Raw genomic sequence first — 14,865 nt, 5'->3', positions numbered from 1 at the left:
CAATATTTCATCCGTAACGCTGCTGTGAAACCTCTAACAAATCTAGTTTGATATTGTAACAAACTTCTTCAAATTCAGGGATATAAAAATATTCAGCTTTTAAAATTTTAACTGTACAGTATGTACATTAGTATTTGCACTGTTAAATTATGAATACACTTAAGCCTATGAAAGACTACATTATAAATATCAATGTGTTTTGAGTTAGAATTGTAGCTAATATATTTTAAAACCTGGATAATGCATTTGAAAAGACACAATTCTGGAGCCTAATCCTTTAAGCTCTTATGAAAGTATTTGTTATGTAAGTAATTCGTTGACTTAAATGTGGTTACATGCCTGAGCAAAGGACGCCAGCAGTTGTACCTCTCTCTTTCATTGTTGGATGGGTGGGGGGCACAGCATAAAAAACATCACCACTCATTGGCGGCTAAGTCTAATTCCAGCAGCTGAATTAATATCTTCCTTTAAACAGGCACCAAAAAAACCCACCAAAAAACCCCAAAAAACCAAACCACAACCTTACAGAGGGATGGAATTCTTAAAAAAAAATTGAGGGGAGGGAAAAACATGAAAGTTAAATGCATAAACTGTTTACCACTGCTTAGGATACCTCAAGGCCTGAATCATTTCAGTTCTGATTTTTTCCTCCTTAATAGTGGACTCTTTGGAAAAGGAGCATTTTCCCAAATAAAAAAAAAAAATACAGTTTTTTAAGGGAAACTTGAAGGAAGAAGAGTGAGCTGTATCAATGAAGAAAGGGCACAGTACAGAGCCCTTCTCTTGGCGGTAAGAGGAAAAAGTCAAAGATCACCCTGTGTGGGTATAGCTACAGCACAGGATTGACAATTTTATTTATTGATCTTTGTTGAATCCTCTCAGATAATTCAACGTAGGTGACTAGCAAGCATAAAATAAAATGTCTACAAAAAGTCTGTATCAAGAACTGCAATAAGAGTATTTTGACAGCTAAAACATAATATGAAAACCTATCAATATCTGAGCAGACCATTATTTGGCATGGTGACATTTCTGAATGTTAACTTGTACAATGTAAACTCTGGCAGGGTTATCATTTACACTGGCAAAGCATTAAGAACCTTAGCAACTTGCCTAAGTACAATTATTAATATAAAAAGATGTGGTTCTGTACTGTAGCTACAGAGTTGACTGGTCTTCCCACCTGTTAAAGCAAATTAAGAAATGATGCAATTTTTTCCTTTGTGTCCCCTCTTCTTCTTTGATTTGGTTGTCCTTTGTCCAAATTGAGAACTAGATAACGCAGTAGTTGGACCAGAAAGGTCATCTGTATAGTATGGATATCTCAGTGATCGTGGCTGTGGAATTGGCTGTCCTAGAAAATATCCTTCCTCTTCAGAATCGGATGATGAGGAGGAAGTTGAACACCAGCCGTCATCTTCCTCACCATACAATCCAAAAAATTTGTCAACCACCTGGTTCCGCAGTGCATAGTCAGACCTAGTATGGGCATATTGTCCATACAGCTCCGCATTTTGAATATATGCCCGAAGCTCACGTGAGCTTCTATTTTGGATAAATTTTTCATGATCCTGAGGGGAGTAGTAACGAAATCTCTCTCTTGGAGAGCATCTTCTTTCTGCGGCCAAGTTAAGTGCATTATCTGAACGAGACTTCCTACTTCTTCTACGATGATGAGAAGGCCGATTTCCACGCTCTTCAAAATGGTAAACACGCCTACGAGTCCTTTCACTCATTGGAGGCTGACGTATTTCAACATTCTCGTAACTTCCATTATCAATAACATCATCTGAAAACTTCACTTGCTGTGGTCTAGACTGGGATTTAGATCTTCTTAGTACAGGCATATGCACTGGCTTTTCCTCTGGTAAGACCTTTTCCTGACACAACTCTGAGCTCAGACTCTTCAAGGACTCTGTGCTCCGGTGGAGCATGGAAGAATTCAGAGTTCCCATGTTACTCATTTTCTCACAGTCCTCTACCTCCAGTTCTTGGAAAGTTTGCAAAGAGTAGAGAGATGGCCGTGGCTTGGCTTCTCCATCCATTGACGCCCCTGCAGTGGGAATGGAGAAAGAAGGAAAAGAAAATGAGAGGACTACCAGAAATAAGTATTGTAACAAAATATTAAACATTTATTTTTGGTAAAGCAGACCGTATGTTTTTTGGAACTATTACCAAAAGGACTAGCTTCATATAAGAATAAACTTTGTTTTGACTTAAATATTTAAGTATTAGCTCTAAGTACCAAGGAATTAGCTAACATTAGGGCATCAAGAGTAGAAGTTGTTTAATGAGTTTAAAATTTTTAAACAGCTCTTACATGCATACAGCTAAGCCTCGAAGAAAAAAGATTTACTTAAAATTATTCTACAGTCCGTGCTTGCCACTTTTAAGGCTAAATATTTCACATTTCTGGTATTGCTAAATTCAGTCTTACAGATGTTGCTACAGGAAAGCCAGGCTTACTGCCACATAAAGAAGGATCCTTACCCTCCAAAAATCATCAGCAGTAAGCCAGCCTGGTTTACTTCAGGTTTGTGCCCAATGACCCTTCATTACCACAACCAGCAGTGTCATCTGCCCTGTGACGTTTGCAGATGCAATGCCTCCAGTTCTTCATCTTCCCATGCCCCCTGAACCAAGTGCTCCCCCCCTTCAGTTCCTTCATTACTGCTTGGGCAATGTAGCATGTGGTTGAGCCTGAGCTACACAAATAGATACAATAATGCAGGTTATAGGAGGAAAGGAATGGAGAAGAGGACCATAGAATCATAGAATGACCCGGGTTGGAAGGGACCTCAAGGATCATGTAGTTCCAACCCCCCTGCCTGGCAGGGCCACCAAACAATACACATTTACTAGATCAGGTTGCCCAGGGCCCCGTCCAACCTGGCCTTGAACACCTCCAAGGACGGGGCATCCACAACCTCCCTGGGCAGCCTGTTCCAGGGCCTAACCACTCTCCTAGTAAAGAACTTCCCCCTAACATCCAACCTAAATCTTCCCTCCTTCAACTTGTATCCATTTCCCCTAGTCCTGCTATTGTCGGCCCTTTCAAAGAGTTTACTCCCCTCCTGGGTGTAGATTCCCTTCAGGTATTGAAAGGCTGCAATGAGGTCACCCCGCAGCCTTCTCTTCCCCAGGCTGAACAAGCCTAACTCCGTCAGCCTGTCCTCATAGGGGAGGTGCTCCAGCCCCCTGATCGTCTTCGTGGCCCTCCTCTGGACCCTCTCCAAAATCTCTATGTCTTTCTTGCTGAGGGCTCCACACCTGGACACAGTACACCAGATTGGGCCTCACAAGAGCCGAGTAGAGAGGGACAATCACCTCCCTAACCCTGCTGACCACCCCTCTCCTGATAGAGCCCAGGATCCCATTTGCTTTCCGAGCTGCCAGATAGGGAAACAGGAAAGGATGGTTAACACACACATGCACAGACATTTGTGTATCTGACTTATCACTGTGGCTAATTTCAGTCACATTTGACAATGATGTTCACAAAAGTATATTATCAGTGTATCTTTAGTCAATGGAGAAAGATAATCTCATAATCCTGATTTCCTAAGGCTAAGCAGTTTACCATCCTTTCAGATTTTCTGCATATTTTTACAAGCAAATCAGGAAATTACCTGAAGTGTTTTGCAGATACCTTCAATGTTAACCTAGTATGTAAAGCAACTTCTTGTACTCACGGAAAATATAAATCTTAATTTGCTTAAAGCAGTGGTTTGTATAGAAGAAATGCATAGTTCAAGACCATTCTTACTGTGTTTAACATTATGTATTTTTTGTTATAAGCAAAGAGAACTTGAAAGGAGAAGAATTTAAATAGAATTTAAGTAGCAGAAATCTATCTTGTGGAAGAATATGTGCTTGATAAAAGCTATTGCCTACTTTACACGAACCTCTTGCTACTAAAGCTTTTTAGAAATCACAGATATGAAAAGTCTTAGTTCAAGATGGATGCTTTGGTTGACCTCCCATCAAAACCATTATTTTCTTCCCCCATTACCTGTTATGTTAGACAAAGCCAAAGAATCCATTGAGTCTCGAACACTTTGTTCTTGCTGTTTCAGGTCAGACAAACATTCGAGTGAACCACCATACCACGGTGTTTGCTCATGTTTGTACCCTGACGCCCCGTGTTCCATGTCTAGCTCCTGGATTTTCCTGCTGCTGGCAGGGCCTGGGTGGCTGCCATATGCAGAGTCACCCAAGCCATCCTGTGACTGGGCCCAGTACATGTCTGATTGATACTTCTTACTTGCTAGGCTTGGATTATTTTTTTTCAAGTCCAATTTGCTCTTGACCATGCTATCAGAAATCCAGTGTTCACTAGATCTAATGTCTACTTCAGCAGGTTGCTGGAAGAGGCTTTTATCACCAAACTTCAGAAGAAGTTGAGTCATGTAGTCTTCATGTTCAGCCCATTCTTCAAGGTCTTCAGGCATTTCTTGCTCTACTCTTCCTTTCCAGAAGTCTTCATTAGCAAAGCTTGCCTCTTCCCTTGAAAGGCTTAAATCATCCAGTTTACGAGAAAGAGTATCATCAGCATTGCCTGAAAGGCCAGGAAATTTGTAATTGAGGGCCGGTGACAGGAGGAGAGACTGGCGGCACTGGTCAGCTGACCGGCTGCTTTTTCCCATGCGGACACTCCTCCTGGAATCTCTGGATCGAGCAGACTGAAACGCAGAATCAGAAGAGTCGGAAGCATGAACATCTTCTCCCAAACTGCAGGTTTTTGAACAGTAAATCTGCCCTTGCTTTGGAAGGAAGGGGCAGCCAAGCAAAGAGGTCTTGCACTGAGCACAAGAAAAGCAAGTCTCTGTGGCATGCCAGTGCTGTCCATCATAGGTCATCTGAGCATGGTCAACACCTAGAATGGGAGAAAAAGCAATGCTTTGGGTTTCTCTAAAAAAAAAAAAATCACCTGCACAATCCACACTTCTGGAATGTGAAAATATTTCGTACCTTGGCTTTTCCTTAATTTCTAAGTTTAATGCTTAAAAAGGACATACTTACCAATGTGTTCCCCACAGGTCTCACAGTATTCTGCATAAAGAGATTCAAAACAGTTACAGCAGAACGGTCGCCCATCCTTCATGATGTATCTCTGTCCACCCAGGATTGTTTCACACTCGAGGCAACAGAAGTGTTTCATGTGCCAGTGGCGACCCTCAGCTTCTGTACACTCATCAGCAAAAATGATCTGTTCAGAGATTAAAAGTAAACTTCTAGTTAAAGCAGACAAAACCTCACCTTGCAACTCAGAGCAAGGAAAACATCCTATTTGTGCAGTTCACACAGTTTTTTATTTAGCTGCCTTTTGAATACAAATATAGAGACAACAATCTCCCATAGCAACTGCAGTGTTCTTGTCTTTCCTTAACCAGGAAAGAATTAAGAAAAACTGTACTTTTTAGAACAAAAAATAAAACAAGGACATAAGAACTCAACAATTAAGGAAGCTGCTATCAGGATGATATTTTGGAATATTTGTACAGATCCTTTTTCTAATTCAATCTACAAGATTCAAATCTAAATACAAACAGGTATGTGCTTTCTAAGTACCGTTACATTGCTTGCAGTATTGACAATTTGACAAGAAATTAAACACCCCTTAGCTTTCGACCACATCTAGGCACCAGAGTTGTTCTTAAGTGAATGCATGGGAAGTTAGTGATTGTCCAAGGGAGCAATGCAGCTTAACTGAACAACAGCAGCTGTGTAAATTGGCTGTAAAATGTGAATTATATACCTCATCACAGGCTGAACATCGAGGTTTGAGAAGTTCTGCATGGTGTCTGCCACAGTGAATTTTTCCATCTTGGTAGAAGTAGATAAGGTCAACGAGCAGCTCGTTACATGTGAAGCACACAAAACACGAGGGATGCCAGCACACACCAGGCCCAGCTCTCGAGGCAAAAACTGCAACTTCACCGCCATTTACTTTTGTACCACACTAGGAACAAAAACAGAAAGTGAGCACACTTCCCATCCCAACCTACCAACTTCTAGCATTTAAACCAAGTTAAAACACCAAACCCAATATGCAGATTTTATTCCAAAATTCTGACGAGAGCGAAAAAAATATTGTCAATTTTGGTCTAGACGAACTCTACATATCAACAAAACTTTTTAAAGTTTATTTTGTACATCATCATGTTTTTATGCATATGCCTGTTTTTCATTTGTCGTTACTTTAGTAGGAGTCAGAAACAGGATTTTTTGAGTAGAAAATATACCAAGGATTCAGTTCATTCCTAGTATTAAAGGTTGTGTTTTGTTAAGCAAGCACTACCTTCTTTCTACTTATATGCAGTTTCAACAAATATTCTTCTTTTTGTTGTTCAGATATAGACAGAAATAAGCTTACACATAATATTGAGATAGTGTAGTTTTACATTATTCAGACTGCTAGCTGGGTTGTGGCACCAGTAGAATTACCTGTTCACAAACTGCATGCATCACTGCTCTTGAGAGTAGTTTAATAGTGCCTCGGCCAAGTGCCTCCTTTTTGCGCTGAGAACTGAACATCTGCAGTTCCTTCTTTTCTTCTTCACTTAAAGACTGGCAGTATCTCACCTTCCAGTGAAAATGGAGAACTTATTTTAGATACTGAGCTTTTAAAGTAACAGATTAATAAGTGCATATATGCAAGAAATTAATCAGGAATGCTGGCAATTATCATTAAACTTTCCAACTTGTCTTCTCTGCCATCTTAATATTTAGCTAATATGGCTTAATACAAAAGTAGTACAGGGAGAGATTTTGCATTACAGGGAAAAAACCCACCATACTAAATTAAGAAGTTGCCCAGGCAAGAAATAAGATTTTTAAAAAGCCTAACCAAAACCTGCTGCTATCCTAAAATAATAGAATGAACCTAAATCAGCCATAACATTGTCCTTTAGATTTATGGTTAAGTGCCCACAACTAAGTATTGCAGTATACACAAGATCTTAAGTATTGACACCCCCGCCCCTTCTCCTTACAAAGAGCTTGTTTGTTATTTCAATTTCTACTCCAAATTACACTGCATATCTGAGATGCAAACCTTTTACTCTCACAAAGCATCCTTTTTGTGTGCTACAATGCAATTCCAGGAATTTGTAGGTTCCTGGTAATTGGTGGGTGGCTGCAAACACTATAAACCCAACTGTTAAGTTTATTGCAGTGACACCAGCCTCCCTAACAAGCAAAGGCAGTGTCCTTCCAGACAGCTCTTATCTCCACACAAGCCAACCGGACAGCTAAACAATGGACTCCATGTACACACCGTGCTGCTTTATAGGTCAGATGCCACTGCAGGCCACGGTTTAGCCTTGTAATAAATATACAGGTAGGTAATTCTCCACATAAGCCCTGACAGTGCATCCTAAATACTCTATTTACCTCATTATCATGGGGTGGCAGCTGATAGAGAAGTTGTTTAATTCGGTGTTTCTCTCCAGGGCTGTTAACATAAGGGACCTTCTCCTCTGGCAAGCAGGCGAAATACAGCTGGACCTGACCAGGAGGAACACAGAGTTCAGACCGAGGGACACACATCACCCAAGCACTGCAAGCGTCCCTCAGCTACTGTTTCGTCTCAGGTCTCATTTATGAAAGATGAAGATTACACTACATTAGACCTGTGACAGGGTTTGTGCTGAAAATACGAGACCCAGATGAACCAGCTCAGCAAACCTGAATTGTCTCTGATAAAACTAGCACCCAGCTGCTGAATTGCTTTTCTGGAATGCAATTTGCAGTGACAATTACAGGGGTATCATAAATTATGCACATTTAACGTTCTCATTATTCCCACCCCCTTCAAGGCTGGTCAACAACCCTGTGGAAATTCCAAGTTTCCCTCTGCAATTTACCACACAAGGCATGAAGCTTTACAGAAAACAGCCACTATATAAACAAATCTAATTTACTCTCTGCATTTTACACGTTGTTGAGACAAAAGCTGTTTTGTAGTCTCCTGCTGATCAGGTTCACCCAAAGCATCAGCTTTCATTGCTTCCATGTGGGCTTTGGTAAGAAGGTGGAAACATCCTTCCCTTGGGAGGAGGCTGGATCCAGCCACATTTCAATCAGATGCAAATTAACTACGAAATCTTCACGGGCTGCATGGTTTTGATAAAGAAATCAATATTAAGTGTACACACCTATCAATCTACACTTTTTTTTTTTTCCCCAGAAGAAAATTATGACAGGAAAGCTGTAATGAACACTATGACAAAGCCCAATGGCAAAAAATATTTTTGTGGAACAGCTACAGATTTATTGTTTTTCCTATGCAGTTTCCAGCTTGTCACAAGGCCTGGGGCTGTAAATAAGAGCCAACTACTGGCAAAAATATTACTTGCCATCCAGATTTAAATAATGCTCAGGTCAACAGCTTATTACTGTGCAAGACAGATGAAAAAGAAGCAGTAATCAGTCACTTGACTCAGGAAGCAATCAAGATTATATGGGAAACGTTGTATGAAACATGATTTGGTCTTCATTTAAGCAAAATTTAAACATCAGAAGTCTCCGGTAAGCCCACTTACTACTTACTGTATTTCAAGAAGTTGCAGGAAAAGATAACAACAAGCAGTGAGAAGTGAAGCTTTAAAGATACTTTGTGGCCTTTTCTCAAGTTTATTGCACTGTTTTCAAAATAATTCATCATTCTTAGAAAAAAAATCTTTAGTGAGTTTGAGCTAGCTGGATTATGAGGATATTTTAGGACATTTAATTGTTCTGGCAGAACATTAGCTTGCTGTTTGCCTTGAGCTTTAATTCATCAAGATTCTTATATAAGGTTAAGTGATAAAAAGTGAAATTATTGTATTTCCCTAGAACTAGTCCACTTAACACTGAAGTCCGAGTTCTGGATATTACCGAGTACACAGCTTCAGCACAGTTGCAACATTATCAAGTAAATTAATACCATGAGAGGTTAGTTTTGATCTCCCATAGCAACTTGCTCACCAATAATTTTGCTTTTATTTCCACTACTGTGATGTTATAAAAGATAAAGAAGAAAGGGGAGAGGGGAAGGAACAGCCCAACCAACCCACCAGTGTCAGCTCCAGAGACAATACAAGAGAAATCCTGGCATGAACAAATGGCAGGCATACAAGTATTTAAACAAGTGTAAAATACATTACTACTTGTCACAGTGACAGAATACTTTCATTTGTGTGCACTATAGTAACATACATGTTCTAGGTGTGAAATGCCTCACTGTTTAAAGAATTGTACCAGTGCAGTGAAGTACTGGCCAAGTAGCACAATACCATGAGGTATGCCTTGAGCTTTAATTTAACCCAGTAACTTATTTCAAAGAGAAAGCAAATTTCTGTGTTGCTTTTAGACTTGACAATACATATCTCTGACGCACATATTTATTGAAAAATCTTGACTTGGAACTTTTTTTTGGAACTAATTCCTCAGTGTTGTCCCTAAGCATAGCCTTATTGAAATAGGAAACAAAACAAAAAATGAAGAGTTCTAGATGAATTTAAGTTTTATATATTATAAGACATATATAATTAGACTTGTAGAGGCAATTATACTTGTAGGGTATCACTCCCTTAGACAGTCCTTACAAGGCTTATTATAAAATTGCAGAAGCACACTTGGTACCTGCTCTGGTCTGAGGCCAGGGGGGACCCAGGCATATTCTTCCAAGGCACAGCCAGAGTCATCATCAGATGTTGAGCTTCGCTGACATCCAAAAACGAGATTGTTAGCTTTGGGCTCCATCTCCAGTGGCATAAGTGTAGAGCGTTAAATTTTTCAGCTGCAGCTCATCAAGCAATTGATCTGGAGGAAGAGATTAACAGAGCTTTAATACATTTGAACATGCAACAACTAATTATCAGTGTAAATGATCTTACAACAGTTCAGTATTCCTTGTGTTGCCCAGAATAATAAATTATTGAAGCATCATTACAACTTGCTAAAGCAATTCAAAAGTGCTCAAAAGAGTTATAAAAATAAAACTACTCACGAAAAAGAAAACTAGACACACACTCTACCACATTTGGCAGCCACAGTGTATTTCAATATTAACACTTGTTATCTTTTACACTTCTGCTTGTTTCACATCACAGGTTATATATAGGCATATCTAGGAAAGACTCATTGAGCAAATATTAACAAAAGGAATTACATGAGCTCTTCGTGAAGTCATTACTACCACCAGTCTAGTAACACAAAAGACATGACAACCGTTTGTCAAAAACTAAAGAAATTGCTGGGGAAAGCCAGTTGTGCAAGTAGCATTCTGGTTTTCACAAGGTAGCTACGGAACAGTGAGCGTCTGCTGGATTCCTCTGAGAACCTTGTTTTAGCTGCATCGGAGCGGAAGGGTGTTGGTCCAGTTAAATATCTGAAATCCCATTATGCCAGATTAGGCTCTGTAAAATACATCATGATTGTTCTGTTAATTTAAAACCCTACAGGGAGACGTGTCCATTGATTCATGAAGCCTGCAAAGCTTAATATCAGTGGGATCATTTTGAGTCACAACTGGCAAAGAAGGCTCTCACGAACATCCGTAGCATTCTGCAGTAAAAAGCTTACTAAGATAAATATCTTACATTAATTGTAGCAGAAGTTCTTAGGCAATTCAGACCAGGAATTTCAGTGTAATACAGATAACCAAAGCAGAGAGGATGTATCCTACCATGACAGACATCCTGACCACTGGGGTTAGAAACAAGCTTGCTTTTACAGTACATTACACACAAGCTGTGCCTTCCCCATTTTAAGTAATTTGTTCACCTATTCATCTAAACACAGATGCAACTTTGTCAGTGCTAGGTCTGAGCTGTAGAAAACTTTATTTTCCTTGACATATAACCTCACTGGTGGGTCTAAAGGGGAGAGCAATCTGAAAACTTCTGGTGGGTCCCACATTTCATTTCCAGTCTCACCACCACCATATTAGAGAAAATAAGTTGCTGCTAGATCACAGGTGGAAGAAAGATTTAAGAACATGTACCCAAATGTTCTGCTAGTTGCTCAACAGGAGTTTCTCCTCCTTCAAGCGCGAGGCACTGGTTAGTGCCAGGCTCTATGGATTCAGTAGGTAAACCCAAACCTGCTCCATAAAAAGTGACCACATGCATCCAAAGCTACAAACTCAGAGAAGCAACAATATTCAGTGTTACACAGCCTATCAAACAATGCTTTCAATACATCTGTACATTCCCACACCCAATAAAAAGAGATGGGATTACTTAACTCTTCCAGTGGGCTAGTGCTCAAAAAAATTAACTTGTTTGTTAACTTTACTCCAAAAACTTCTGGTTCAAAAATATGTGCTATTTTTGGTGCACTGCTAAGATACCAACACACTTCTATTACACTGCATAGTTGCACGATTCATTTAATATTTGATGTGGCAAGCAAACCTGCTAACCTCCCCTTTGAGAACGGACTATTTCTAGAAAGCTTGTCAGCTGTCAGGCAAATTTCTGAAATTTTACTCTAGCAAACAACTGAAGGTTAGCAAAACAGCTTCTGAGCTTAGCATCGCCATATTTCAATCTCTGTCAAGGGAGGTAAAACCAAACTCAATCCTAAAAGCTCAATCCTATATACTTAAAATAGAAAGACAGACATCCTGGTACGTACTAGATCCCCCGAATTAAGTTTCCTTGAGAGAGAAACAGTAAGATAAGTGTTACAAAACTGCTTCCCTTCTCCACATACTAGTGGAAATGAAGTCACATGTCAGTATGTTTTTGTTATTGCTTGTATAAAACTGGGGTGCAAGGAAGGATGGACAGAGGAATACTGTGACACAGTTAATAAATCACTCTAGCAACAAAAGGCAACAGTGCCCACTCTTGTAGATGGATGGAGATGCTCAGGCTGGCAGCTTGTGTGCTGCATCATCCATAACCAAATATTTCTAAAGTATAAAATCACTGTGAGTAACACTGAGAAGCCAAAGTCCTTCCAAGATGATCTTAGCAGCAGATGAACTGTTTTACCCCTTCAGAAAGGGGCAGATATCTGGTTTACAGTAACATGCCTCTCACTGACACCTAAGCTGATGTTTGCAATTCTTACGACATTGCAACACCAGATTGTCACTTTTCAAGAACTGATTCCTTCCCAATAACCCATTAATAAAAGGAGTCACTAGATTAAAAATTTCATTAGGCAGCCCAACCTCAACCACACCACAGGAGGTGTATCTGAAATGTAATTTAGGCAGAGACAGGTTCAGCTCTGCCAGTCCCCTGGCACTGGAGCGTACCCTGGCCCACTCACGACACCCAACACTCACAAGCCCATCAGGTTAATTGATCAATTGCTTCATATTGATTGCTCAAAAACGTCTCTCTGTAAGATCAAAGATTAACTTCCCTGATTTACTTTCTTCTCTTGAAAGACAAGGAAACAAACCAAGATCTGAACGTACACAGACTTGTTAACTGTTCTGAGGATTTTTGAACACTAGGGCTACATGCTCCTTCTACGTGGCAAAAAGCAGTGCTGGGTAATGTTAGGATTTCAAGTATAGCACAGGTACGTAACTGCAGGAGTTTTGCCTAATTCCAAAGGAAGACAAGGCATTGGTACGAGAGAAACCATAGTGCTTTTTCATGGAGACTGATCCTGGTTAGGCCACCTCTTCCCATCCATTTCAGACAGCACGCACTCCAGCTCCAGCAAGAGAAAACCACAGACCGACAGACCCATTTTCCCAGTGGTATACAGCAGGTTGAAAGTACGGCTGGTAGACAATAAAGGAAAAACACATCTTACCCCCAATGGTAAAATGCAACTTTACAGTCAGGGTGGTCCTCCCTAGATAAGGCCACTGGAAATGTTTAAAGCAAGGTTCATAAATCTCAGTGAACCAAGATTACTCAAAGGACAACACTCACTTTAAAAGAAAAATGCTACCATAGAGCTAATGCTAAACCGGCTATAAAATGACTGACAGCTCACCATGTATCAGTATGTCCATGCCAGAAATACCATGGTGTTGCTGAGTGAGGTTTCTAAACCAGCCCAGTTTAACAGCAGGCTATCTGCAGAACTATTTTAGCAATTGCTTGTTTAGTTCTCCTTCCTCTCCTGCTTAAGCGTAATTTGGTTTGCATTTTAAAACTACAGGGTTCTTCCTCCCTGCCCCCCAACCACACTCATCCTTCAAAGTGATCTGTTTAAAATTATTACATCCAAACGAGGATTCAAATGAATATAAACAACAGCTGAAAAAATAAATGCTTTCCGAGGGATGAGTAGAAAGGTGGTCTTTCTACTCCTGCGATGACATCTACAAAACACAGCAAGGATGTTTTCGTTTCCTTTCTTAAAATTTGTGGAACATTTTGAGGTTTCAGATCTGTTCAAATACTACCTCTCAAAAAAAGCTTCACAGCCTATAAGGAGGTATTTCGCTGGCAGCTTGACAACTATAACATAATTGAATTAAACAGCTAAATTTGATTTAAAAAGAAAAGCAATTAATACGTTTTTTTCTACTGATGTATCAACACAACCCTATTGTGACAAAGTTCTTAGAAATGAAAATGAACTACACCCCTAATTACAAACCCATGGTACATAAATATTAGGATATCAAACTTGGAGCAAAGCTATTGCTGAACCCCATATGAAGGTTATCCCCCGTGCTAGGATTTCCAGCTCACTGATTATGGTCACCTCTGACCAGATAGAAGAGGTCATGATTTGTGAGCACAGTTAGACAAACATCTCCTTGCCCATCCCCTGCTGTTTTACTCTGTCCTGCAGGGCAAATTGTTTAACAACTTTTTTGTTAGAAGGCTTGTTAACAAGGCTATAGGGGATACAAGATGCATATCACATGCATCCATTCACAATGAAGGCTCAACGAGTTAAGATTAGCATGGGCAGCCCATTCACCTGCTTATTTAATCCCTGGTGCATAACTACATTAGAAGAGGAAGAGTGTAATACAGCAGCAATAAACCACCATAAAATAACTATTATGTATTACGCTCATGATCAGAAAGTCCCATTCCCTAGCTACACTACAAGATGTATTTATAGACTACTCTACAGCTCTGTACTTGGTAAATCTGGATCCAGAGTTGATGAGCAGAATTTGTACCAGCACAAAGCAGCTTCTACAGCTGTTGGGTCCTTTGAGTAACCCTACTATCCAGAGCAATGGGGGAAGTAATGAAGCCTGTATACTTGTTCATTCAGCAGACCTTTAGATGGACCCTAGAAGTAGAGACAATAACTTTTTTCCCTTTTGTTAGCCAGGGTACAAGGACAGACAGAGGAGTTAACTGCTTTCCTCCTCTAGCAGCCTAGCGCAAAGATCGCTTTTCCAGCTGGAAGTCAGACGATCCTTCTCAGGGTATTTTATTTTGACGAGCCATACTGCAAAGACAGGCTACCTGCATTAACAAAAGGAGGAAGCACCATGACAAAGCATCGCCCCACGCCAACACATCTGATTTGGATGTATTATGCTTGGCGCTGGGTAGCGCTGATGGAAATAAGCTGCAGTTAGGCAAGAACCAAACCTCTAGCTGAGAAGCGGTATTCTCACGGATGCTTCCCCCGCTCTCTCCTTAAGAGGCTGTACAGATTTAGAAAGAAAGAAATCTTGCCTTTTACAGTCTCACATTGATTTTTTTTTAAAATTCTATTTTAAACGGCAGCCAGACTTTACTCCAATGTACACATATACTCAGGTTTCACCCTGTCACCTGTTGGCTCCCGAACAACACCCGTCTTTGTTAGGGCTCACAACCCTCATTTGAGACAAGTTTCCAGAGAAAACACTTCAAGAAAGTGTTCAATAAGTCACAAGACTAGAGCTGTAAAAACAGAGTTCCACGCATAGCCCGGTTTCACTCT

The 14,865-nt window shown here is 40.2% G+C and overlaps 1 protein-coding gene across 1 annotated transcript; it reads right to left on the bottom strand.

The window, feature by feature from the left end:
- Window positions 1–1,196: 1,196 nt before the first annotated feature.
- Window positions 1,197–9,759, bottom strand: PRICKLE1 (prickle homolog 1 (Drosophila)). Its single transcript, XM_010076271.1, has 7 exons — window positions 9,628–9,759; window positions 7,396–7,509; window positions 6,448–6,585; window positions 5,759–5,962; window positions 5,023–5,209; window positions 4,013–4,876; window positions 1,197–2,053 (listed from the first exon to the last, which is right to left on the bottom strand). Exons 1-7 carry the CDS (start codon window positions 9,757–9,759, stop codon window positions 1,197–1,199), a joined length of 2,496 nt encoding a protein of 831 aa, XP_010074573.1.
- Window positions 9,760–14,865: the final 5,106 nt, after the last annotated feature.

The sequence above is a fragment of the Pterocles gutturalis genome, unplaced genomic scaffold (assembly GCF_000699245.1).
Source record: "Pterocles gutturalis isolate BGI_N339 unplaced genomic scaffold, ASM69924v1 scaffold19353, whole genome shotgun sequence".
NCBI lineage: Eukaryota > Metazoa > Chordata > Aves > Pterocliformes > Pteroclidae > Pterocles > Pterocles gutturalis.
The sequence above is the reverse complement of the archived record's forward strand: the minus strand, read 5'-3'. Positions and strand labels throughout refer to the sequence as shown.

Bases quoted from the DNA above. Each gene is read 5' to 3' on its own strand.
- PRICKLE1 (XM_010076271.1), bottom strand. From the start codon at position 9,759: ATGCCACTGGAGATGGAGCCCAAAGCTAACAATCTCGTTTTTGGATGT. The intron at 5,210-5,758 runs GTATATAATTCA...ATCTCTGAACAG, and splicing joins GATGTTCAGCCTGTGATGAG to ATCATTTTTGCTGATGAGTG. The intron at 4,877-5,022 runs GTAAGTATGTCC...CTCCCATTCTAG, and splicing joins GACCTGTGGGGAACACATTG to GTGTTGACCATGCTCAGATG.